This window comes from Mustela putorius, unplaced genomic scaffold (genome assembly GCF_011764305.1).
Source record: "Mustela putorius furo isolate JIRA1106 unplaced genomic scaffold, ASM1176430v1.1 tig00003853_pilon_pilon_pilon, whole genome shotgun sequence".
Taxonomy (NCBI): Eukaryota; Metazoa; Chordata; class Mammalia; order Carnivora; family Mustelidae; genus Mustela; species Mustela putorius.
This window is the reverse complement of record NW_025422005.1, coordinates 30,460,316-30,485,740: the sequence shown is the minus strand read 5'-3', so window position 1 is coordinate 30,485,740 and position 25,425 is coordinate 30,460,316. Positions and strand designations below refer to the sequence as shown.

The following is a 25,425-nucleotide window of genomic DNA, read 5'->3' as shown; positions in this document are numbered from 1 at the left end:
CATGTTTTCTTTGTCCTACCAATTTCTCACAGATTTGTGCTTCTTTGTCTAAAAGGTATAAAGCTGCCTACTTTGGTCACTTCTCTGAGATTCATATTTCTACAAACTCCCATAAGTATGAATTAAATTTGTTTTTCTCTTGTTAATCTTGCTCATGTCAATTTAATTCTTAGACCAGACCAAAGAACCTTGAAGGGTAGAGTAAAATTCCTGCCCCCTCCAATAATTCCATCTTGCTTCTGCTTCTGGCTGGTTGTGTGACCTTGTGCAACTCCTGAGCCTGGGGGCCAGGCAGGGCAGTTCCCCTGCCTTCCTCTGTGCATTGTTTGAGGCTGTCTGGGAGTCCTAAAGTGGAAGATGCTGGGATGAGTGACTGCTGTGACTCTGTTGGGAAACAGAGAGATTCCAGGCTTCATTCCCCATTTCTTAAGCTACTGTGAAAGCAGACAGTCCTGCCCCCCTCCCTGCTTTCCTGGCCCTAGGACACGGGTAGGACATCCCTGACTCTCCCACAAGCTATCCAGCCCCTGTTAGATCACCTAGGGGTGGGGACCCAGGCTGCCCATCCTAGGCCAGTTTCAGCAGGATCTCTGCAAGACAGAGGGCAATTTCCTGGATGATGAGTAATCAGCTCACTCTGGGCTTGGTTACTTTAGGGTTTGGTCCTCACCCCGGAAAGGGCCTTAGGCCACAGCAGTCAGGGACTTCTTTGATTGCCCTAGAGATGTGAGACCCACCCAGCTCTGCCCAGCTGCCTTGTAGGACAAGGGGAAAAGTCTGGATCTAATTGAAAATACCCAGACCTAAACCTTTCCTCACTCTCCACATCCTCTGGCATTGCTGCTGCTTTCTTCTCCCCTCCCTGTCCTGCCTCTCTCCCTGGGGTGTTGCAAATAAATTTTAGCAAGTAGGCAAATTTGCAAATACAGAATCTTCAGATAATGAGAATCAACTGTATGTTGTCATGGGGGAGCCTCTAGGAACCCCTGACTCAGCTGGAAGAGTCAGGGAAGACTCACAAGGAGATGCTACTTTGGCTATTCCTGTAATACAGAGTGGTCCAGACAGGGGGACTGATCACAAGCTAAGTTATGTGGTTTGACAAAGGACAGTTCTTTCCTATTCATCCGTAGGTATTTGTTGCTCTCATAGATGTGGTCTTCTCTTTCACGGTATCTTCTAACTCAGCACTGAACAATAAAACTTTCTCTAATGATGGACTCATTCTATAACTATACTAATACAATAGCCACTAATCACATGTGGCTATTGAGAACTTCAAGTGTAACTAGGATGATTGAGAAACTGAATTTTAAATTTTACTTAATTTTAGCTATTTTAAATTTAATTCAAATAGCCCCATGGTTATCATGTTGAATAATGCAGTTTTAACTTACTGTGATTTGTATATATAAAGGAAAGGATATTGATTTTTATATATTAATTTCATACCCCATTTCCTTACTGAATGTTGTTTGTGGCAATTTTTCAGTTGATTCAATTGGATTGTCTTGTAATATGAACATATTATTGACAAATAAAGATAATTTTACCTGCTCTTTTCCAATTTTTATTTCTTTTTCTTGTCTAATTGCATCAGCTAGTACCTCCAGTTAAAGGTTATATAGTAATATTGGTGAAAGTGTGTATTCTTGTTCCTGACCTAATGAAATATGTGTGTTTTTTTCTTTTTTATATATATAAAAATGATACCAGCAGGTGACAAACAAATTGTTCTACCCCCCTACCTTGCTCCTCCTCCTGTGTTCCCTGCACTACTGAGTTGAGGTACTGCTGTTTTCCAAGTTAGAAATCTAGCAATCACCTTTTTTCCTTCACCCTGTTCTCTCCCTTGCCTTGTTCTCACCTTGTCCCTCCTTCCCTCTATTATCCAGGCCAGCTACCTGCCAAATCTATCTTCTTTCCATTTCCACTGCCACTACCCATCTGGTACTTTTCTCATTGCCTAGAAACATGAGAAGGGTGTCCTGGAGGCTCAGCTGGCTGAATGTCCAGCTCCTGATTTCAGCTCAGGTCATGATCTTAGAGTCACTAGATCAGGCTCTGTGCTCAGCAGGGAGTCTGCTTCTCTCCTTTCTCCCCCTCCATCCCTCCCCTGCATGCACACATGCACTCACTCTCTCTCTCTCAACAGAAAGGAAGGAGGGAGGGGAGGGAAGAAGGGAGGGAGGAAAGAAAAGAGGGAAAGAGGGAAGGAGGAAGGGAGAGAGGAGGTGAAGGAAAGAAGGAAGGGAAGGAAGAAAGGAAGGGAGGGAGAGAGGGGAGATTAGAAGAGCATCTACTACAGGGGCACCTCGGTGGCTTAGTTGTTAAGTGTCTGCCTTCAGCTCAGGTCATGATCCCAGGTCCTGGGATCCTGGGATCAAGCCCCGCCTTGGGTTCCCTGCTTGGTGGGAAGCCTGCTTCTCCCTCTCCCACTCCCCCTGCTTGTATTTTCTCTCTCTGTCAAATGAATAAGTAAAATCTTAAAAAAAGAAGAAGAGCATCTGCTGCCTTAGTCACCTTGTTTCCACTTTCACTTCCTTCAATCCTTTCTCCATAAAGCAGATAATACAATCTTTCCAAACAGTTCATCTGTCAGATGGCTTCCCTACTTAAAACTTGTCAGTTGGCTTTTTGGCTGTTCTCAAAATAAAATTCAAACGTTCACTGGGGGCTACAAGGCCGGGATGGTTTAATCCCTAGACCTCTCCAAATACACTTCGTACCACCTGCCCTCTCATTCGCTACACTTGGGTTGTGCTGTTTCCTTTCAGTACTTCAAATACACCAAGCTCTTTCCTACATTGGAGTCTTTGCATTAGCTGATTCCTCTAGCTACAGTTCTTTCCCCACAGGCTCTTTGAATGTCTGCTAATTCTCCTTCTTCTTGATTCAAGTCAAAAGGCATTTTCTCAGAACATTCTTTCCTGAGCACTCCATTGAAAATAGTCTCCATAGGGGAGCCTGACTGGCTCAGTCGGTAGAGCAGGTGACTCTGTACCTTGGGGTTGTGATTTGAGGCCCTTGTTGGGTGTAGAGATTATTTAAAAATAAAAACTTTAAAAAAGATAAGGTCTCCACCAATTCCCTCTTTAACATCCCCCTGCTTCTTTCATGATGCTTATTACAATCCAAAATTATTTATATACCCATTTATTTGTCATTGGTCCTCACTGAACATGTAAGCTCTACTTTATTCACCACTCTATCCTCAGAGGCTAGCCAGTGCACCTAGTAGGCTCAATACAAATATCTGTTCCATAAATGGATAACCAACCTCATAGAGTCAAGGACAGATCAGGAATTCCTTCTTTGAAGTGTTGGAAAGTATTGCTCCTTTCTTCCAGCAGGTGGAGCCAAAGCCACACCTGTGCCATAGCAGGAATTGTGGGTGGGGTGTATGATTAACGTGGCTGAGGACAGACAGTAGGACAGTCAGAAGGCAGGCAGGATTTTTTGTATTAATGCTAGACCCAAGCATAGGGAAAGTCAAGATGGCACTTTCCCCAAATGTTGGGTAGGTATGAGCTGTCCAGGAAGCACATGGAATCACTGGTGACCAAAGGAGTTTCTGGGATCCCAGGTTGTTTTTCTGCTCACCGCCACCACCCCCCCAGCCCCCGCCATATCATCCCCCAAGATATCAGCAGGGGATCTTTGAGGAGGAGACTGTGAGCGTAAAACTGAATAGAAGGGTTTCCATTCCAAATCCCTCATTGTACATTTGGGGGAAACTGAGGACAAGAGAGAAGCATCATGATGGGTCAGTGCCAGTTGAGTGTGGCTCACAAAACCTTGTTATAGCTCATGTTTAAAAACTCAGCCCCAACCCACCATAGCGTGCCTGGCCCTGGGCTCGATATAGGAAGCCTCAGTGGAGGAGGGGCATGGACAGTCAGGAGCTGCCCCCAAAGAACAGGCAAGAATGGCTTTAGAGAGGCATTCTTGGAACCAAGACACATTGGACCAGCGTCTGCCAGATGGACCAGGGGCCAGCGGTATATTCCAGGGCTGGGCAGGTGGCCTGTGGGGCTGGGGAGATCAGCAGGTGTCTCAGACTTCCTCCTGAAGGCAATAGGGACTCAGAGAAGAGCTTCTAAATAGGAGGACTACTTTGGTCATCTTGGAGAGTTTGTGGAAAGAGTGTGAGGAGATCAAACCAAAGACGGAGACCAGGGCATCTGGGTGGCTCAGTTGCTTAAGCGACTGCCTTTGGCTTGGGTCATGATCCTGGAGTCCTGGGATGGAGCCCTGCATTGGGGCTCCCTGCTCAGCAGGGAGTCTGCTTCTCCCTCTGATCTCTTCCTCTCATGATCTCTCTCTCTTTCTTTCTCATTCTCTCCCAAATAAATAAAATCTTCAAAAAACCAAACCAAACCAAACAAACAAAACACAAACAACAACAAAACAACAGAGACCAGATAAGTAATTGCAGGGATGGGAAAGAAGCAAGCAAGCTTGAGTGGTTTAGGAAATTTAAAATAACATTTATTTTTTTAAAGACAGGATTTGGTGGTTATTGATGTAGAGGGAGGGTGAGGTAGGAGTGGGCCTCTGCAAGCATTATCTGAGTTCCTGAGCCTTCCAGCTACAAAGGCCAGCCCAGAGCCCAGGGCTCCTGCCTTTCCCAGGCAGGCTGACCCTGAGACAGCAAGTCTAAAGGCAGCGAGACCTGGCTTGGTGTGGTAAGAAGACTGTCAATTCCCATAATAGCCTAAAGTACTGGGTAAGAGCACTGGTCCTGGAGCCAGACAGCCTGGGTTCAAACATCAGCTCCTCCACTTACTGTCTGATGACCTTCGAAAAGTTATTTTTCTGTGCCTCAGTTTTCTTACCTGTAAAATGGGGGTAGTAATATACCTACCTCCTAGGGGAATCATGCATATAACTGTGCCTGATAGTAACACTTGATCAATTTATGAAAGTGGCTTGGCAGAACTTCAGAGCAACCCTGAAAATGGAGCCCTAAACCCGAAGTCTGTATGTCTATGCACTTTTCTTCTCTGGGCTTCGTTTATGCATCCATAAAATAGAGAAGTTGGACGCATAGCCCCTGATCCTGCCAGCTTTGCTTTCCCAAAATTTGGAGCTTGGCCTAAGTGTGTGAGACCGGTGATGTGCTGGGGCACGTCCCTACCAGCTTGTGAGAGCCAACTGTTCAATTTTCAGGAATTTGGCCTTAGTACAACCATTGGTAACTTGACATTGGCTATAGTAGAAGCAATTATGCCATGCCAACGGACAAGTGCTATAAATGAAGACTTCCCCTGCAACCTTCTCCCCACCCACGATGGTTTTTCACCAGCACACCAGTGCTGAGACCCCTCCTTAGCCCACACACAAGACCACCCAGCCAGATATGCTCTCACCTTCCAACACCGTCGTTAATAACTATGGGGAAAGAATCGCAGGTCTCTAGGACCTCACACAGCCTCAATCACATAGTGAGTGTGCCAGCAGCACGCGTTTAAGCATGCCGAGGGCAGGAGGCACAGTGTGCAGGCCTGGGCAGACCAGTCGGCTGTCTGCCAGTCAGTGGGTCACTCAGATACAGGGGAGCGAAGGGTGGACATTCACAGACTTGGGATGGGATTCCAGCTAGGCAATTCTTGGCCATGTGACCTAAACCAGGTCCCTCTCTATACAGGAGCTCAGTCTACTCGTCTTCAAGTGGAACAGACCTGGGGCACCTAGGTGACTCGGCTGGATAAGCGCCCGACTCTTGATCTCAGCTCAGGTCTTGATCTCAGGGTGGTGAGTTCAAGCCCCATGCTGGGCATGGACCCTACTTCAAAAATACTAATAAAGAAAAAATGAATAAATAAAGGGGAATAGTCCCAATGTAGCAAGACTGTTTTAAGGATTAAATTTGAGAACCAGCACAATGAAGGTAAAGCCTCCACACCATGCCTGGTATAGACAGGTGTTTAGTGAACGTTAGCCGATGCTATTATCACACCTCCAGACACAGTCTTGCTCCCCAGGGCACCTGCAGCTTCATTTCCCTGTCTTAGCACAGAAGGGCTCAGTGAGTGGCTGAGGGCAAAGACAGAAACAAGCACCTCTGGTTTCCAGCTTTTATCAAAATTAATAACATTAATAGCACACAAACACATACATACACACATTGCTATATACACGGTCATTAAGTTATTAATTAGTCTCTGTATAAAACGTTTCTACATTAGTGTTTCGGGCTAGGCCTCATCAGTCCATGGCATATTCACAGTAGCAGCCCTGGGGCTTGGCCCCGTGGGCAGGCAGATGAGAGGCAGGAGGCTGTCTGAACAGCGCCCCCCACCGTAGGCACAGGAGGTATCCTGGGCCACTTACTCTTCCAGTCTTTGGCTCCCTTTCTGGCACCTGGAGATCAGCTAGTCAGCGAACAGGCCGGCAGGCCCTGATTCCTCCTGTGGTCTGGGCCCCAGTCATCGTGGATGGTGGCTTCAGGCAACACAGCAAGCCCTAGAGGATGCTGGCCAGCTCTGTAGAGTCTGTGTCTGAGCAGCCAGAGCTGCTGGCCTCTTCCCTGCAAGAGCCAGAGGAGATGGGTTGGAGGAAGCATCCTTCCCCTTCCCCAGCTGCCTTGTTCCTCACCAGACATCGGCCCTACAGCCAGCTGTCAGATGAGTCTAAACGACAGGTTGTAGACAGTTGGCTCACTCCCTCTCTTCATCCAGAAACTGCCAGTTGGTCTGTTTGCAGTTCTTGCTGCCCACAGTGCACCACAAGCCCCGGGACTACGTCTTGGCCTGGGCTTGCTGATGGACCACCATGAATTCACTTCCCCGTGCCTTCTGGTCTCCAGAAAGGCAGCCTCAGACCACTCCTGAGGTCCTGCCAGCCCAGAGAGCCGTGAAGAAGGCAGGCTCTGGAGTGAGAATGCCAGGGCTCAAACTCCAGTTCTACTCCTTCTCAGCTGGGCGGGTTACTCTTCCTGGTTAAGGCTGGGTTTCTTTATCAGCTGGGTGGGAATCTCGGGACTCTCCTGACGCCTAGGGTTCTCGAAGGACTGCAGGAGATCATGAAGGCACATTCCCTAGTAAACTCGGTGAGGGCGGGGATTCTGTCTGTTTCATCCACTAGAGCAGTACCTGGCCCCTAGTAGGTTTCCAGTAAGTAGCTGCTGAATGAAGAAATGCAAAACCAGCCGGCCTACAGCCTGGCAAGCAGCTAAGTATCGAGAGATGTCAGCTGCCATTCTCCTCAATCAGTTGTGGGAAGGGGCAACAGAGGAGGAGCCTTCAAGGGAAGACGTCCATGTGCAGGAGGTAAGTCAGGACTTGGCCACAAGAGGCAGGGTCTGAGGGCCTAGATCGGACTTTCCCCCACTCCTTTCCTCCCCGCTCTCACCTCAGAGCCTGCAGGGCCTTCTTGTTCTGCCGCCGCTTCTCCTCATCGATGGGGTACAGTGTGAAGAGCAGCAGGCCTAGCAGGATGAGGGCTATGGGAGCTATGGTCACCAGCATCTTCAGGGTGAATTTGACACGTGCCGGCTGGGAGCAGCCACGGCTCTGGTACCCGGCAAAGCTGTGGGACCCAGTGGTCAAGGGAGTGGTGAGCCCGGGGCCCCTGGGGCTCCGCCCTGCCCAGCCCTGCTCCCGGACCCCACCGCACTCACTCAAGACTGAGGGTGGAGATGCCTAGGGAGACTCCGGAGGCGAACTTGGTGAAGAAGACGTAAAAGGAGAAGAAGATGGGCTCGGTTCCATGAAACTGGGGCTGCTTCAGATGGAAGTCGTCGATGACATCAGGCAGCATGGACCTGCAGTGTGGTGGTGGCCGTGAGGCCATGAAGACCCACCCGCCCAGTGCATCAGGGCCCCCACTAGCCCCTGTGGCACCTCTGTGTCAGTAAGAAGAGGTGGCCCTCTGGGACTTTTGTAGCCCTGGGGCACACAGCTCTGTGAAGACATGGCAACTTCCTGGTAATAAGAAGGCCCCCTTCTCTGAGACGGAGCCCCCCTCAGGTATGCAGCTTAGCGAATAGGGCACAGACCAGATTTAAGCTGCCCATCTCTCACCTCGATTGGGTCTTCTTACAAAGTTCACAACCAATACAACTGTACAGGAAGACCTGTCCCACCCCCAACCTAGACCCACAACCAGGAGAACCCCCGCAGAATTCCCAAGGAGCTTAAGAGGTAGGAGGAAAGGGGCTGGGGAACATAGCCAGGTGGGCCTCCATACACTTACCAGGGTAATAAGAAGGCCGCAGCTACACTGATGCCAGCTGCCACAGCTACCACGTAGGTGACAATCAGGTTGCTCTCCATGAAGGCCACCAAGATGAGAAATGGCACTGCTGACTAGAGGAAGGGGTGGGTTCAGGAAGATGAGTCAGCCTGGAGACTCCCACCAGCAACCCCCAACTATGCCCAGGCCCTACCCTTTCAGCCCCACTCACTGAGATCCCAATGTTGACGGCCGTCTTCTTGCCAAATCGGGTTAGGAACCACTGCCAGATGGGAATGGTGAATGTGGCCGAGAGCTGGGGATACACGGTGGAGGGGCTTAGTCATGAACTCCTGCTGCCCTTCCTGAACTTCGAAGATATTCCTAGCCTTGCCGAAAGATATTCCTAACCTTGCCTGTGGGCAGCTAGATGACACCATCTGGGCCCTGAGGAAGTGGACAGGCACCTTGGATGGCTCCCCAGGGGAGCTGAGTGCTAGTCCCAGTCTAATCTCCTACCTTCTCTGAGCACGGCTAAGCACAAAGTCTCCAAGTTCCTGGTCTCCACGCCTTGGTTTTTGCTATGTTCCCTACTGGATTATCTTGCCCCAAATCTTGTACAGTCTTGCCTAAGCAATTGTAGGTCAGATCTGACCAGTGATTCGGAGATTCCTCCCTTATCCCTCCTAACCTTAGCCAGTCTAGGAAACAACCTCTGACTATCCAAAGAATCATCTCAAAGCACAGGCTGTCTACCCACCCTCAGGGCCCCACACACACCATGATGGCCAGGAGCAGATTCTGGAATTCGTTTCGGAAGCCCAGGGTGTAGGTGCAAAACAAGGCGAAGTTCCCCTCCACCAGCTGGGGGATGGGCAGGGTAGAGGGAAGAATATGCAAGGAAAGAAGTGATGTCAGGGCCCAGGCTTCCCCAGGTTTCTGGAACCTCTGCTTACCCCACCCCCATCCCTCTGTCCCTCCAGCTTCATCACAGCCCCAGTCCTTGTTTTACCCCATCCCTCTTGCACCCGTCCTACCCTCAAGGCTGAGCATGTCAGGCCCCCCACTCACCATAAAAGCCAGGGAGGTGAAGAGGAAGCCGGCAATAAGCTTGACGTAGGGGCCATAGCCCATGACCAGCCGGAGGCCCCGAAAAAAGGATATTGGCTCAGCCTGCTGAGTCTCATAGGGTTCTGGGGGCCAGAGGAGACAGTGAGGAAGGAGCAGAGGCCCATCCCAAGCCTGCGGCCCAGGCAGAGGAACAAAGCCAGGCAGTGCTGGGGCCTACACCGCTCCCCAGTGACCCCTCACCTCTCTGCTCCCTCACGCCCAGGGTCAGGATGACAGCACAGATGACATAGATGGAAGCAATGACCCCTGCCGCTAACAGGTACGCATTTTGCTACAAGGGAGATAAAGGCGACAGAAAATCAGTTTGATCTTATCCCAACTCTTGGCAGCTCTACTCCATGGAATAGGCCCTTCCCTGGGGCCTCACTGTCTCTACCTGTGAAATGGGAGAATCATTCTGGGCCAGCTGCCTCTTCCCACAGCTAAGCAAAGTCCAAAGAAATGGAATGTTAAGAAGCCAGGCTGTGGAGTGTGACAGCCCACCATTCATCTCCCCAAATCTAGTTTCTGTAAATCACTAGTTCTGTGACCCAGGCCAAATTATTTAGCCTCTGTATGTGTTAGTTTCCTTATCAGAAAAGCGTGCCTGTTAACAATGTGTATAGATCAAACGCCCCACACTTAATAAACGTGGATGGCATTGAGGAGGCCTGCAGAGCGCCCCGCTGTGCCTCATCTCCCACATCTCTGCAGCCAAGGGCCTCACCGTTTCTCTCAGGGAGGTGGTGCTCTGTGTCCGATTGGCACCTTCCGTGGCCAGTGCGGAGTCAGCGGGGTCCTGGAGGCAAGGCGTATCCGCTTGTCCCACAATTTGCCCCTGGATCGCCGTGCCCAGCACTGTGCCCATTACCTCCACAGTCATCCCTGAATGGTAAAAAGGTCCTTTGGAGGGGCCTCGTGACTTGTCGGCCTCCAGGGAGGAAGGTCGGCTGGATAGAGGCCCAGTTCTAGCCCCAGGTGGTGGCAGCCGCTCCAGGAGGGTAGATATACAATGGTGGGACAGATGGCACCTTGGCCTACACTTAAGACCTTGCTCTGTATGACCTCTGTCTAGTCCCTGAACCTCTCTGTTCTCACCAGAGCAATGAAGGGATCAAGTTATTTTTGAGACAGCTTTACACCCAGTCCCAGCAAGGGAAGAAATGTGGCATGAGGGTCAGGGAATAATCACCCCATGGTGCCTGGTGGGTGGGTCAGTGGACCGGAGAGACACTTACGATATGCAGTGGCAGAATCCCGCTCACTCTGCTCTGTGCTGATGAACATCGTGAGAGCTGAGTAGGGAACGTGGAAACACTGGCATGGAAGAGAGGCCCTCGGCCAGTCAGATGATGGACAAGCAGATGTGGCTTCTGGCACCAACCCTACAGGCCCTGGGGACGGCCCTCATTCCTCCCCACCACCAGACACCCAGGGGAGGCACCCACACTCACCGTGACCAGTGTTTCAAACAGGCAATAGAAAAGCAGGTACCACAGGGCCTGGCCCTGTGGGAAGTCAGGCACGAACCAGATGAGGAAGTAAGCAATGATGGCCAGGGGTGTGGAGAAGATGATCCTGGGAGAAGGGGGGAGGGGGTCTGAGTAGGGGCTGGATGCCAAAACCCCAGGATCTGGGGTCAGCCCAGATTGCTCTGTAGACCCACAGGGTGCCTGCCGGGAAGGAAATTCCTCCCCCTGAATCCACCCACCCCAGGGTCTCTGGGAAGAGGCTGATGGCCAAGCCCGGAAGTGCAGACTGCCACAGGGCCCCTGGACTGAAATCTTGAGCACGGAGCATGAGGTCAGACACTGTGCCTTGCCTAGTCTCCCCAGTGGAGAGGGCTCGAGGCAGGGGCTGGGAAAACCATGAATGGCAGTGAAACCTTGGGTGGTAGGGCAGGAAGGCAGGAAGAAGGAGCAACCCCAACACTGGTGTTCTTACATGTGCACACACATCCCACGTGAGCTCACATATATACACACCATGGGCACACACATGGCTGGGGGAGGACAACTCCAGGTCTAAGACCAGGCCTAGTGAAATCACTCTAAGGGAGGGTAAATGACTGCCTTCGCAATGGTGCCTCCCACAACATTACAAAAGTGGTTAGACCCCAGGATGGACTGACTTCATGTCATCAGTATAAAAGGCAACAAAGGAGTGCCTGGGTGGCTCAGTGGGTTAAAGCCTCTGCCTTCGGTTCCGGTCATGATCTCAGGGTCCTGGGATTGAGCCCCACATCGGGCTCTCTGCTTGGCAGAGAGCCTGCTTCCCTTCCCCGCCTCTCTCTGCCTGCCTCTCTGCCTACTTGTGATCTCTGTCTGTCAAATAAATAAAATCTTTAAAAAAAATAAATAAAAAGGCAACAGAGAGCAATGGCTAAGAGAAAGACCTTTGGAGCCATTCTTCAGGAATGCAATTCTGCCTCTACCAATAACTATACATAGTTTGGTCTTGAGCAAGTCATTCAACCTCTCTAAGGTTCATTTTCTTATCTGTATAAAGAGCATAGTAATAGCACCTAATTACACTCAACCCTTACTCAAGAGATATTCAAGTGCTGACTCTGGGCTAAGCACTATTCTTATGACTTAGGATGGATCAGTGAGCGAAACAGACAAAAGTTACTGCCCCAATGGAACTTGTATTCTAGTTGACAAATGAAAAATAAATATAATTTAAAAGTTAAACATATATTATTCAGCTTTCAAAAGGAATGGAAGTCTGACACATGTTATAACAGAGATGAACCTTGAAGACATTACACTAAGTGAAATAAGCCAGTCACAAAAGGACAAGTATTGCCTGATCCCACCTACTAGAGACCTAGAGATGTCAAATTCAGACACAGAAAGTAAAACGGTGGTTGTGAGTCACTGTGGGGAGGGAGGTGTGGGGAGTTATTTTTTCTGGTTACAGAGTTTCAGTTTGGGAAGATGAAAAAGGTCTGGAGAAGGATGGTGGTGATGGTTGCACAATAAGAATATATTTAATGGGGGACGCCTGGGTGGCTCAGTTGGTTAAGCAGCTGCCTTCAGCTCAGGTCATGATCCCAGCGTCCTGGGATCGAGTCCTGCATTGGGCTCCTTGCTCGGCGGAGAGCCTGCTTCTCCTTCTGCCTCTGCCTGCCATTCTGTCTGCCTGTGCTCGGCCTCTCTCCCTCTCTCTCTGATTAAAAAAAAAAAAAAAAAAATATATATATATATATATATATATATATATATTTAATGGGGGAGCCTGGTTGGCTCAGTGGGTTGGGACTCCGTCTTCAGCCCGCGTCATGATCTCAGGGTCCTGGGATGGAGTCCCACATCGCGCTCTCTGCTCGGCGGGGAGCCTATTTCCCCCTCTCTCTCTGCCTGCCTCTCTGCCTACTTGTGATCTCTCTCTCTCTCTATCAAATAAGTAAATAAAATCTTTAAAAAAAAATGAATATATTTCATGGCACTAAATTGTACAGTTAAAAATGCTTAAAATGGTGGGGTGCCTGGGTGGCTCAGTCGGTTAAGTGACCAACTCTTTTTTTTTTTTTTTAAAGATTTTATTTATTTATTTGACACAGAAAGAGAGATCATAAGCGGCAGAGAGGCAGAGAGACTGGGGGAAGAAGGCTCCCTGCCGAGCAGAGAGCCCAGTGTGGGGCCTGATCCCAGGACCCTGAGATCATGACCCAAGCAGAAGGCAGAGGCCCAACCCACTGAGCCACCCAGGTGCCCCAGTGACCAACTCTTGATTTAGGTTCAGGTCAGGATCTCAGGGTCCTGGGATTGAGCCCCGAGGCAGGCTCCATGCTCAGCGGGAAGTCTGCTTCAGGATCCTCCCTCTCTCTCTCTGGCCCTCTCCCTGCTCTCTCTTTCTCTCTCTCAAATAAATACATCTTTTTAAAGATGGTGGGGGGGCGCCTGGGTGGCTCAGTGGGTTAAGCCGCTGCCTTCGGCTCAGGTCACGATCTCAGGGTCCTGGGATCGAGGCCCGCATCGGACTCTCTGCTCTGCAGGGAGCCTGCTTCCTCCTCTCTCTCTCTGCCTGCCTCTCTGCCTACTTGTGATCTCTCTCTGTCAAATAAATAAATAAAATCTTTAAAAAAAAAAAATAAAATAAAAAAAATTAAGATGGTGGGGGAGTTTTGTGCCTGGGTGGCTTAGTTGGTTAAGCATCTGCCTTTGGCTCAGGTCATGATCCTGGGGTCCTGGGATGGAACCCTATATCAGGCTCCCTGCTCAGTGGGGAGCCTGCTTCTCCCTCTCCCTCTACCCCTCCCCCCTCCGACTTGTGCTCTCTCTTGCTCGCTCACTCTATCTCAAATAAATTAAATCTTTTAAAAAATAAAAACAAATAAATAAATAAATAGTTAAAATGACAAAATGTATGTTATATATATTTTACCACAGTTTTTAAAAATTCTATAACATTAGAAGGTGATTAAGGGCTACAGAGAAAAGAAAGCTGGCTAAAGGGGACCAGGAGCTTGGGGTTACAACGGACAGCACAGTAGACAGGGGAGCCCTCATTGAGAAGCTGACGTCTGTGCCAAGACTTGCCTGAGAGGAAGCAGTTGGCCTTGCAGTTGCCTGAGGCCAAAGTGTGCTGGGCCGAGCAGTCAGGTGCTTGGGCAGGTCTGAGGAGTAGCAAGGAGGCCGCTGAGATTGGAGTGAAGTGAGTAGAGGGGACGGGCTTAGGAGACAGGGTTGGAGGACATGGAGTATCAGGTCATGTAAGGCCTTACAGGCCACTGGAAGGACTCTGATTCTATTTCACAGAAAGGGAGGAGTTTTGAGACTTCAGTAAGTTGATATTAAAATGTAGAACAATGCTTGGGACACAGTAAGTGCTTGCTGTGACTTTCACACCAGGAGAGCTCAGCAGGAGAGTATGGGGGTCTGCAGCCTGGGAATCAGGCCACAGGCCCAGCCCTGCTACACCCCCGCCTGCCCGCCTGACCCTGGCCTCTCACCAGGTAGCCTCGGGAACTCCAGGGAAAGTGTCTGTCAAAGTCCTCCCGATCTGAAGGGTGGATTTGAGTGCTGGCTGAGGGCAGGGGCTGCTCTTGAGGGCTGGAAGGATGGTTGGATGGTTGGCCACAGGGCTCATAGACCCTAAAGGCCCAGGCTCTTTTCACACTACAAGAAGGGGCCTAGGACCTTACTGGGGTAGGGACAGGAAGGAGGTCCCATACCCTCATGGCAGGCCTTCAGTCCACGAGGGATCCAGTGTGCCCTCAGACACAGGGGTGGAGGTACCATTCAAGAGGTATCACTGGGATTATCACTGGAATTACCACTCAGGCAGGTGAGGACATGTACAGAGATATGGTGTTAAGTGAAAAGGGAGCCTGAAGGGCCCTCAGCAACTTCAGCAAGCTGGCTGCCACACCTGCCCTGCGTGAGGCCCTCAGATCCTACTTCCCACGGGGAGGGCCTCCTCTGCTCTCCCTCTCGGTCCTCCTCCCTCCAGCCCGAATCCACGTGTCTCCTCAGAGAACAAGGGCTCCTTCCTGCCGCCTTCGCTGAGAAACCAAGTGTGACTGGAAGTAACCCGGAGGCTGCCGCCACCGCAAGGGGCTGTCCAGGGTAGCTGCCTGCCATTGGCTGTGCCTCATGAGGAGATGTGGCAGCAAAGCCCCACCTCCCACCGGCTGCCAGGGACTCAGATCCGGGGCCCAGCCTTGTGGCTGACTCCTACCTGGACAGCCTGTCCAGGTAAGGCAGGCTCTCCTGCCTTCCTGCTGCCGTCCTCCCTCCCCCCTCCCCCACCCCAGCCATAAAGCCTGGATCAAAGGCCCCAATTTGGGCCTTAGCCAGAGGCTGGCGGGGGGATTGTGGTGGGAGGGGGGCCTCGTGGGAAAGGAAGTTGTGGGGGTGAGGTGGGGGCTGTGGGAAGAGCTTTGAAGGCCGGAGACCAGGTATGGGCACCCCTGGGGCAGGAAGGCGCCCACTTGAGCCTGGATGGGCTGGAGATGAAAGGGGTATATCCACCCCCCTCCCTCCACCGAGCAGGATGTCCTGGAGGGAACCAGAGCTCCAGCCTGTCAGCCTGTCCCATGTGTCTCCCTTTGCTGTCTGATCTATAGTACTACCTCCCCCAACCTTGCCCTATAGCCTGAGGCTGAGTAGTATAGGCTCTGTATCAAGGGATAAGGTACTTTACATCACCCAAGGGGGCAGAGGTTATGGGTCTGCTATTCAATTCTGGGTATTACCCTCCACCCTTGCCCCACCAGGAGCTACTCTGAAGAGGTGCCAAATTATAGATTACTTAATAAGGGCCAAGACTGTTCTTGTTCTATATATTTCACATATAAAAAAGGTGTGACCGTCCCCATAAACCCAGGAGGCACACATAATTATCATCTCCATTTTGCAGATGAAGAAACTTGAGACTCAGAGATGTTAAGTGACTTGCCCGAGGTTGCACAGCTTGGGGGGTGTTGAAACTGAGGCAGGCTGGTTTCAGAGTGTAACCTCTCAACCGCTGTGCAGCACTGTCTCTGCCACTGTGGGAAATGACTTCCCTTCACTTGAAGGGAATGGACCGCAAGGGAGCAACGGGGCCTGGAGAAGGGGGGAAGCTCCTCAGCGTAGCAATTTGGCCAGCCTGGGAATGAATTGGCAGGGCATCCCAGTGCCCATGCCTGGGGCGGCTGAGGCCTCAGCCAGGGTTTCAACACTTGGGTTTTTTTCGTCATTTCTTCTCCTCACCCCACAGTCTGTGACAAGCCAGATGGAAAGATCAAGAGTTAGTAGACATGCCGGATGCCCTGCCTTCTGCCAGCTTGGAGAGTTCTCCTCTACTCACCAGGGCATGAGGCGGCCCAGGCGGGTCCAGGAAGATTTGCTAATGCAGAAGCCCACCAAGGGGTCTGTGACGGCATCCCAAGCTCGGCCCACAAACAGGATGATGGAGGCAGAGAAAGGGTCCACCTGGAATAGGGAACACATGGAAGATGACCCCTTAATCCTTCTCCTCACCTCAACTCTCAATGGTAGGCAAAAGCAAGGGCTCCCTCCCCGTCCCAGCCAGGTCCTGGGGACTGTGCGCTGCGCTCACCCAGGCCTTAAGCATCTTTGCTTGCCTGTTAACGGTGATAGTAACAGTTCTCTGATAGCGGTCAGTAGCACCACGTGCCTTAGAAATTTTTCCAGATCTGCTCTCTTACGTCCTCCCTTCCCCTGCCCTTGAAAACACTCCCACCCATGAGAATGAACCCAGAATCCTTTCCTTGCTTCGCTCTCACAGCCCTGAGCTCCACACCACCTGATAGCAGAATGAGCATTTGCTGGGGGACCATAGTGGGCCTCAATTTCCCCATCTGTATAATGGGAGTTATGATCCCTATCTTACAGAACCAGAGGCAAAATCCCTGTCTTGCAGGTCAAGCTCTATTTTGGATGTGGAAAAAGAAATCTTTAGATGCTTTTAGAAAGTGGCCTGTCACTATCCAGTTAAACTACTCCCCTCTCCACAAATCTTTTAGCCTGAAAGAGACAGCTTATCTGGAAGGGAAGACTCTTCCTTAGACCCATCAAGACTCTACTTTTGCTTTTGTTCCAGGGAGTGGGGAAGCTGGTGGCCTCTCCCACACTGTAGCTTCCCCAATCCGACTTCCCCTACCCTCCCACTCCTGACAACAGTTCTACACTTGGAGTACAGGTTTCTCATATTTGCACCCCACTTAGGACCCAGCCCATGGGATTTGCTCCAAAACTAGCTGCTTGAATGAAGTTATTTGTCCTTCCTGGGGCTCAATGTTCCCCACCTAGAAATGGATACAGCTAAGATGCTTTGCTTGCAGAGCCAGATGCTACATAGAAAAGACAGCCAGGGATGCCTGGATGGCTCAGTTGTTAAGTGTCTACCTTCAGCTCCGGTCATGATCCCTGGGTCCTGGGGTCAAGCCCTGCATCGGGGTCCCTGCTCGATGGAAAGCCACTTCTCCCTCTCCCATTACCCCTGCTTGTGTTCACTCTCTCGCTGTCTCTCTGTCAGTTAAATGAATAAGATCTTTAAAAAAGAAAAGACAGCCAGTGCGGTGTGTGAGCCCCAAAATCCATGGCTGTTGAGTTTCCCATTCTTCCACCCAGGCAAAGTGATTTCTCAGGATGCCAGCCTCCTGGCCAAAGCTTCTCAAAACAAAGCGGAGCCCTGCTTCTCCCTAAGTACCTCTCCCAGTGAAAGACCCCACACACCAGGCACCTTCCCTGAGCCTAGCACTTGGGGGCCCCTCTGCCCACTGACATGCCTCTGCTTCTTAGGTGAAGGTGAGATATGCCTTATCTATAAGCCTGGCAACATCTAGCAACCCCTGAGCGGGGCCAGCTGACTGTTGTCCAGATGGGGACACGGTGTGCCAATCTCTTCTTAGAACAGCGTCACTAGCAGGCTCCATTCGCCCTCACACCCTCGCCTACCCCTCCAGGCTCTATTGCTCTTGCCAGGCAAGAAGTTGCCTGACCTTGCCAGCTGAGACTCCAGGAGCGGATAGATTCCCCCGGCTGGATACTTTCCAAAGCCGCCTTATTTCTTATCCGCTGCTGACTCTGAGAGGCAGCAAAGTAAGGATTCCAGTCCCATTTCACAGATGGAACAATCCCTAATCCTTCCTACCTCAGGATGCTGGAGGAGCCCTGGCAGGCTCATTCCACTTACCTGAGCCACATCCAACAGGTAGATCTGCAGGAAGAACCCCAGGGCACAGCCTGTCACCTGGTAGGGGGCCCCCCCAACTGCATAGCAAAGCTTGTTGCAAATGGACAACTGTTGTTTCTTCTTGGGTTCCTTCTGAGAAGAAGAGGAAAGGATGAAAAAGACTCAAGATCCTGGCCTCCATCCTAGAATGTTCCAGAGGCAGGACCATCCCTCCAGCCATCTCTGCCAGGAGGAACAAGTCTGCCTTGCCCAGTTCCCACCCAGGGAGAGCTCACTTCCCACAAGAAAAGAAAGGTATTCTCTATCTTAAGAACCCTGGAAAACGGGAATCCATACTGAGGAAGTTGCCCCTAAGCCACCCCACCCCCAGATTCCGAGTTATTTTAGCAGCCCGCAGTCCCAGGGGACTCCCACCAGGGTCTCAGCCATGCTCTTTTCAAGCTGGAAGGGAGCATGTTCCAGCAGTGGACCTGTCCCCACCCAGTACCAACCGCCACAACCTGAAAATCCTCTTGCTGCCAAGAGCCGCCTAAGCCCAGCCCCTGCTCCCGCCCTAGTTCAGAGGCCAGGACCCACCTGCCTACTGGGTTGAGGACTCTAGAGAGCCCGGAGCCCGGCTCAGCTGGCTGAGGGCACAGCTGTTCCTTCATCTGTCCCTGAGCCACCCTGGCCCCTGAAGGCAGCCAGAGCTTCAGGCCAGCCCAGGAACTGTCCTGCCCTCCCTCTTGCTGTCCCCCATCTTCAGCTCCTAGGGAACCTTGGAGAGGAGAAGAAAGGACTCTGGGTGCTGGGGCCCTAACTGGGTGGGGCACCAGGAAGATTGAGATTGCCGGGGGGGAGAGTAGAGATTACTCAAATGCAGTAGCAACCTAACTCCTCACCCTGGCTGCTTGCAGGGACCGGTTAATAAAGCTAACAGGAAAAGGCAGTCACTTCCCAGGCAGATATCTGTTGCCTGGGATCCACTCCCCCTCGAGCCTCCCGATTTCGTTTGGCTCTTCATGAGGTCCAAGAGAGCTGGCCACGGGGTCGAAGGTCAAGACGCGCAAAGCACCGCGCGCCAACACCCACACTCACACAAATGCCTGGGGGAGTAGTAGCTCTTGTTCTAATGAATGAACTTGAGCAGCCCTCACCGCAGAGCGGAGGCGCAAGCGTGGGTCTGTGGGAGTGAGGAGTAGGGGGCAGAGAGATGGGGAACTAACGGGGTTTTCCCAGACCTCTGGGGTCTGCCTGGCTTCCAGGGCGGCAAACCTAAGCCACTCGTCACAGAAGAACGGAAACCGGCTCAGTAGAGCCGGGCACCACGTGAAGCTTCTGGCAGGGCCGCTCCTCCTCGGAGATGCGGGGCGGCGGGCGGGAGGGGGTGAGAAAAGGGGGGCTCCGGGGCCTACAAACTTTCTTCTTCAGCCCCCATCCCCAGGACAACCCCCCGCCCTCCCCTGCAGCGGGGCCCGCAGGTCCCAGGCTAGCCCAAGGCGTCCCGGAGCCAAGCCTCTCCCTCGACGTCCCCATCTAAGCTCGCCCCCAGCCCCCAGCCCTCCGCCCGGGTTGGCGGGGTTCGGGGGCGAGCCCTCACCTTCACCTGGGCCGGCCGTTCAGCGGCTGGGAGGATGCCGGTGGGTAGCAGCCCCGCCGCGGAGCCGCCCTCGGCGCCCTCTCCTTTGGCCATGACCCGCGGGCCACGCCGCCTGGGACCGGGACGCCGCGATGCTCCTCTGCTCCGCGGGCCTCGGTTCCCGCCCGGGATCCCGTCGTGACCGCCGCCGCCACCGCCGCGGCGCGCGCTTCTAAACCCGGCCGGCGGGCGAGGCTCACACTCCCCTGCACGCCCCCTCGCGCCTCTTAAAAGCTCGGCCCCTGCCCTCTGTGAGATCCAATCCCTGAGCCAGCGGCCCGCCGCAGCCAATCTCCGCGGCCGGCCGCCCGCGCTCCCGCCTGTCTCAGCCAGCCCAGCAGGCTCTGCCACACAGCCACGTTCTCAAAAGCCGGCATCCGGCTTGCGCGTGCTCTTCGGAACCCGGGGGGAGAAGACCCGGACACCCACCTGACGCGCACGAGGAAACTGAGGCCTAAGGCTGGAAGGGAGCTGCCCGAGGTCCCCCAGAGTGAGTTCTCCCCGAGTCTTGCCTGCAGCCCACGACTTCTGACCCCCCGCGCCTAGGAACCGCTAGGAGCTGGGAAACCCACCGCCCCCTTTAAAACCAGGAGTCGGGTCGAGTGTCCCTCTCCTCCAAACCTGGATGGAGGATGTAGCGCCTGCCACTTTCAGTATCGATGCCCCTCTTAAATCCCCCAGGACTGATCATTCCCGCTTTCAAACACTGGATTCTTGGGGGCTCTGGGCGATGGAGTGGGGAGTGAGTGGGGTCGGGGGGGGGGAGATGAGGCCATGCAGCCGCTGCCCCTGCTGGCGGGGGGCTCCCGAGTTGTGGGGAGGAGACAGGACCACAGCCGCTAGGACACCATGATCATAACACTGACCTTTATGGAGAGGTTCCTCCATGCCTGATGTGATCTCATTCAGTCCTCTGGGCAACGACGAGCTGGGGACTAACATCCCCATTTTATAGCTGAGGAAATGCAGAGAAGCCAACCAGCTGTTCCTTGGCAGAGCCAGGCCACCAGGTTTCCTCCCTTTCCAGAGCCTTCTCTCTTAGCAGCCTTGCTCTGTCCCCCTCAGCAAAAATTACCAGAAGGCTAATGGGGGGGGTGTCTCCCCAACAAAAAGCCTTGGGAGATACAGAGCTGCGGTGGCACTCTGGGTTGAAACAATCAAGGAAAAGACGTGAGAAAGAGAGGACTGAGTAATCTGGTCCTTGAGAGAAGATGGACATTAGTCTGGAACAGAGGCCAGACAGACACAGATCCAGAAAACATGCTTTTCTACCACCTCGGGGTCCCTTACGTGCCCCCCGTCACCCCAGACTTCCCAGACACTCAAGAGGCCAGGTGGGGACCCATTTGCTCTAATTAGTGAGGAGGCTGCTGGGATTCTCAAGGGCCACTCACCTCTGCTCTTGTGATGGCTCAGCTTCCGGATCCTTCTTTTCTTACTTAAGATCTCTGATGGCAGGGAGGAGAGGTGAGGTCTGGCTACCCAGGATGGCCACAACAAGCTTCCTCATATGCCCTAGCAGCTTCCATCTTGACACACAGCTCTTGGTCACTGCTGAGCAGAAAGAGCCAAAGCGAGGCAGCTGAATACTGTGAAGATCGTCCAGACTGGCCCCCGTGGCTCCGCCACAAGCTGTCTGACCATCTTCTGTCTCTTCCCTTCTCTGGGTTTGAGTCGGCTGCGGTGAGCTCTGTGAGCCCTCCAGCCCTAAAGCCTTCACTCTTGTAGCATCACGCCATATTACAAGTGTTTTCAACCCCCCCCACCCCCCGACCGTGAACTCCAGGAAGACAGGAACCACATCTCTTCCACTGCTGTCCCCTTGAACTAGCTGGGACCTGATTCATAGTAGGAACCTCATAAATATGTGTTCAGTGATGCATGCTCTGTCTTCCTCCAGTACAAGCACAAGAGGAACCCATTAGGAAAAGCCCCAGGCTCCTCCATTTACTAGCTGTGTGGCTGGTCCCCAGCAGCTCAATTACACTCCCTCCACCCGCCCCCGCCTCCACCAACCCCAGTGTATAAAGTGGAGATATTAGTGGTGACTACCTGGTAGAGTTGTTTTGGGTATGAAACAAGAAAATGCACAGAAAGTGCTTAGCATGAGTACCTGGGAGCTGAAGCTGGCCTGGTCCCCCCTCCTGGCCTGATTCCAGCCTGTCAGTGTAGCAATGCAAGATTCCAGATATGGCCTGACCACGCCAGCACAATAGGCCTATTATTTCCCCCAGTCTGGACGCGACACACTGTTAATGCAGCCTAAGACTGCTGGGCTTCAGAGCCTTTCTCTCCCATGATTAGTTCCCATCAGGTTGTGATCAACTAAATCATTCAGATCCTTTTCACCAGAGCTGGGGTCAAGTCAGGTCTCTCCCTATCCTCTGCTTTGTGTGAGTGTCTTGAAGCTCACAGAAGGACAGTGTCATCTTGCTTATTCCAGCCTGGAGAATTCATTTTGAATGCTGGTTCTGTTGCTCACTGTTTTCTTTCTCTGTCTAAGTTTAGATCCAGGCTGCTCCTTGCAACTTCGACTCCACCATCCATACTCTTGATGGGAACAGAGCCCCATAAAATACCTCCAAAGTCACTCATTCACCAGCAATAGAAACAGAGCACTGCTAATACAAAAGCTCCCAATTATTGAGCACCCACTGTATGCCAGGCAAGCACAGTGCTAAATGCTTTGTATATGCCTCTCATTCACTCCTCACTGGGGAGGGTAGTTTTTACTCCCCCCATTTTATAGATGATGAAGCCAAGGCTAAAGGAGGGGAAGCAGGGACTTGTTTTATAAACCCAGAGCGAAGCCCCCTTTTCTGATGATGAGTGTGGTTATAGACTTGTCACTGAGAGGTGTCTGCTGATCCTGACCACGTGTCTCCATTGGCCCTCTTGGCTACTCTCCTTCCTTCCCCTTTACCCCCACACCACCAAGCCTGGAGTCCAAGGGGCTGTGCTGAGGCTCTAGTCCACGATGGACAAAGGGCTCTATTAGCCTCAGAAACCTGGAGCAGAGACCTGGCCCCATTCTCCCTAGCAACATTCTTTCCATGTAGGACAGCAATGAGGACAAGGGCTTCTCCCTGAAGGCAGACAGACAGATTCCCCCTCTGGTAGGACTACTCTCCCAGCCATCCTTGACCCCTTCTGTGTCTAGCCTGACCTCGCAGCCTAGGGCAAATGAACTGCCCCTGCCCCTTGTTGCTCTCCACCTGTCCGTGCCCTCCTGGACACCATGCCCAGCCTGGTAGTCTTCTTTGTATGCCTTTGCATAGTCCCCTGAGCACCTCTGGGGGAGGCAAGCAGGTTCCCAGAGCTTCTTGGGAGACAGAGCAGCAGAGTGAAGTACAAAGATCCCCGAGACAGGTTACCTGGCTTCATATCTCTACCATTACAGTTTACTCTTGGGCAAATTATCAGATCTCTGATCCTCACTTTCCCCAACTGTCAAATGGGGATAATAATTGAATCTATCTCATAGGGTTGGCATGAAGATTAAGTGGGGTGCTTAAAACAGTGCTTGGCACAGAAGGAACACTTGAAAAGGATGATGATGATGATGATGATGATGGTGATGGTTACCCCTATTGGTACCCTTGGCCAAACCTCACCAATTAAGACCACTTAAGTCAGAGGGAAGAGATTTTGATGTTAATAGCTAGGGGCTAGATTGATGTCTGGTTACACAAGGTGGTTTTTTTCTAGCAAAACTGGATGCTGTCAGAACATGATTACCAGGCAGAGCGGTTGAGGTTTTGGTGCAAGGTGAAGGAGTTGTCAAGTGTGATAGCTTATAGTTTGCTATCCAGTGGAAAATCTCTGCAATACCTCACTGGTAGACTCACTACCCTGACTTCTGGGGAAAAAAAAAAAATCAGCTCATACTTGAAAGTATACTTAGGTCGAGAGCCACTAGGAAGTTTACATTCTGGGTGGTAGTGCTCTGAGGCCAGGGAATGGTTAGAGGTAAGGACTGGGAAGGCCCTGGAGCAAGCATTTCCTGGAACAGCTGCTGTGACAGGGATCCCCCAGCCTGCTCTCCATGTAGCCCCTTTTGTTTGTTCTGTGGGGAGGAGGCGGGGCAGAAAGTAAGAAGGAGGGACTTTTGATGGTCCCAAGAGAGGTTCTTTGGGGAGGAAGTGCCTGAGGGCCCTTGAAGTCACCAGGGAGTCCACTGGTTCCTGCCTGGAGGTTGGTTGGGCAATTGTAGGACAAGAGAGGCCCCAAGACTGATCCATCTGACCACAAGAGGCTACAAACCACTCCCCAGGGAGGCCCCTATTCTGGGTTTCAGGATTTAGGCTAGATGATGGGTCTGACTTCTAAGCCTCAGGTATCAGGGGGTGAGGGGCACAGAGAGTGCCCAGAGATTCCCTGGGACACCTGCTGCCTCCCCAAACCAACCAGCCAGTATCCCTGTATATTCTCATCCTGGACTCCCCAAAGTTCAAGATTCTTCCCAGAAGAGAGAGACCTCCCTACTCTCCAGGAAGACTGTGCTGAGGAGAGATAGGAATGGTGGAGTAGAAGCAGAGCCTGCCTTGGGAAGCCCTAAGTCCCTGCCCTCTAGGCCTCCTTTTTATCCATCTGCATAAAAAAGCAGGTTGGACAACCTAGCACCCGCTAATGGCAGTTTTTACTTCCGCTATGGCGCACAGGAAACAGGCTTTTGGTGGCTCCCTTCAGACTGCAGGTAACCCCTATCTCATGCTGATAAGGAACAACAGAACAACATAGTTGGGGCCCTTAAAGACTGTGGCCTGCAGTCAGTCTTGTCAGGGTTTGAATATAGTTCAGTCTCTATGCTAGTTCTGTGACTTTAGGCAGGTCACTTACTTCTCTGAACTTCATTTATTTGATCTGTAATAATAGCTCCCAGCATTATCCTGAGGATCAGGCGAGACAACATGTGTGCGCAAAACTAACCTTACAGCTGGCTCTTCATCTATGTTCATGTCTTTCCTTGGTCCATTCCCTCTGATTGACAGGATATCTTTGATTGAGAGGCAGTGGGAAAACACTTCTGTTCTGGGTTTAAAAACTTAAAATATGGGGTGCCTGGGTGGCTCAGTGGTTAAGCCTCTGCCTTCAACTCGGGTCATGCTCCCAGGGTCCTGGGATCGAGCCCCACATCGGGCTCTCTGCTCAGCGGGGAGCTTGCTTCCCTCTCTCTTTCTCTCTGCCTGCCTCTCTGCCTACTTGTGATCTCTGTCAAATAAATAAATAAATCTTTAAAAAAAAAAAACTTAAAATATGAGGTAAAATTTTTTTTAAAAGTTAATTATACTGGAATTAAAAATATAAATAAATAATTTTTTTAAGGCTTAAAAGGGTGTCTGGCTGGCTCAGTCAATAGAGCATGCAACTCTATTTTTTTTTTAAAGATTTTATTTATTTATTTAACAGAGAGAGACCACAAGTAGGCAGAGAGGCAGGCAGAGAGGGAGGGAAGCAGGCTCCCCACTGAGCAGAGAGCCTGATGTGGGGCTTGATCCCAGGTCCCTGAGATCATGACCTGAGCCAAAGGCAGAGGCCTAACCCACTGAGCCACCCAGGCGCCCCGAGCATTCAACTCTTGCTCTCAGGGTTGTAAGTGCGGAGATTGCATAAAAATAAAATCTTTAAAAAAATTATAAATAGGGGCATCTGGGTGGCTCAGTAGGTTAAGCGTCTGACTTCAGCTTGGGTGGTGATCTCAGGGTCCTGGGATAGAGCCCTGGGCCAGGTTGGGCTCCCCGCTCAGCTGGGGTTCGGGGTAGTGGGAGGGAGTCTGCTTATCCCTCTCCCTCTGCTCCTCCTTCCAGTCTGTGTGCACACACATGCTGTCTCTCTTTCTCTCTAATAAACAAAATCTTTTTACAAAATTA

General features: G+C 51.7%; 1 protein-coding gene across 4 annotated transcripts; it reads right to left on the bottom strand.

The window, feature by feature from the left end:
• Window positions 1-6,066: 6,066 nt before the first annotated feature.
• Window positions 6,067-20,441, bottom strand: MFSD2A (major facilitator superfamily domain containing 2A). Of its 4 annotated transcripts, none has more exons than XM_013045457.2 (14): window positions 20,422-20,441; window positions 17,938-18,069; window positions 16,087-16,211; window positions 10,743-10,866; window positions 10,527-10,605; window positions 10,016-10,173; window positions 9,490-9,580; window positions 9,250-9,371; window positions 8,959-9,042; window positions 8,411-8,494; window positions 8,200-8,312; window positions 7,625-7,768; window positions 7,357-7,533; window positions 6,067-6,532 (listed from the first exon to the last, which is right to left on the bottom strand). In XM_013045457.2, exons 3-14 carry the CDS (start codon window positions 16,092-16,094, stop codon window positions 6,469-6,471), a joined length of 1,248 nt encoding a protein of 415 aa, XP_012900911.2. In that variant the 5' UTR covers window positions 16,095-16,211; window positions 17,938-18,069; window positions 20,422-20,441; the 3' UTR covers window positions 6,067-6,468. The 4 variants fall into 4 exon arrangements, with proteins under 4 accessions (XP_012900911.2, XP_004740751.1, XP_012900905.1 ...); XM_004740694.3 differs by lacking the exon at window positions 20,422-20,441 and adding an exon at window positions 19,517-19,783; XM_013045451.2 differs by lacking the exon at window positions 20,422-20,441 and adding an exon at window positions 19,517-19,783 and having other exon boundaries at window positions 17,938-18,066.
• Between the last annotated feature and the right edge of the window lie 4,984 nt (window positions 20,442-25,425).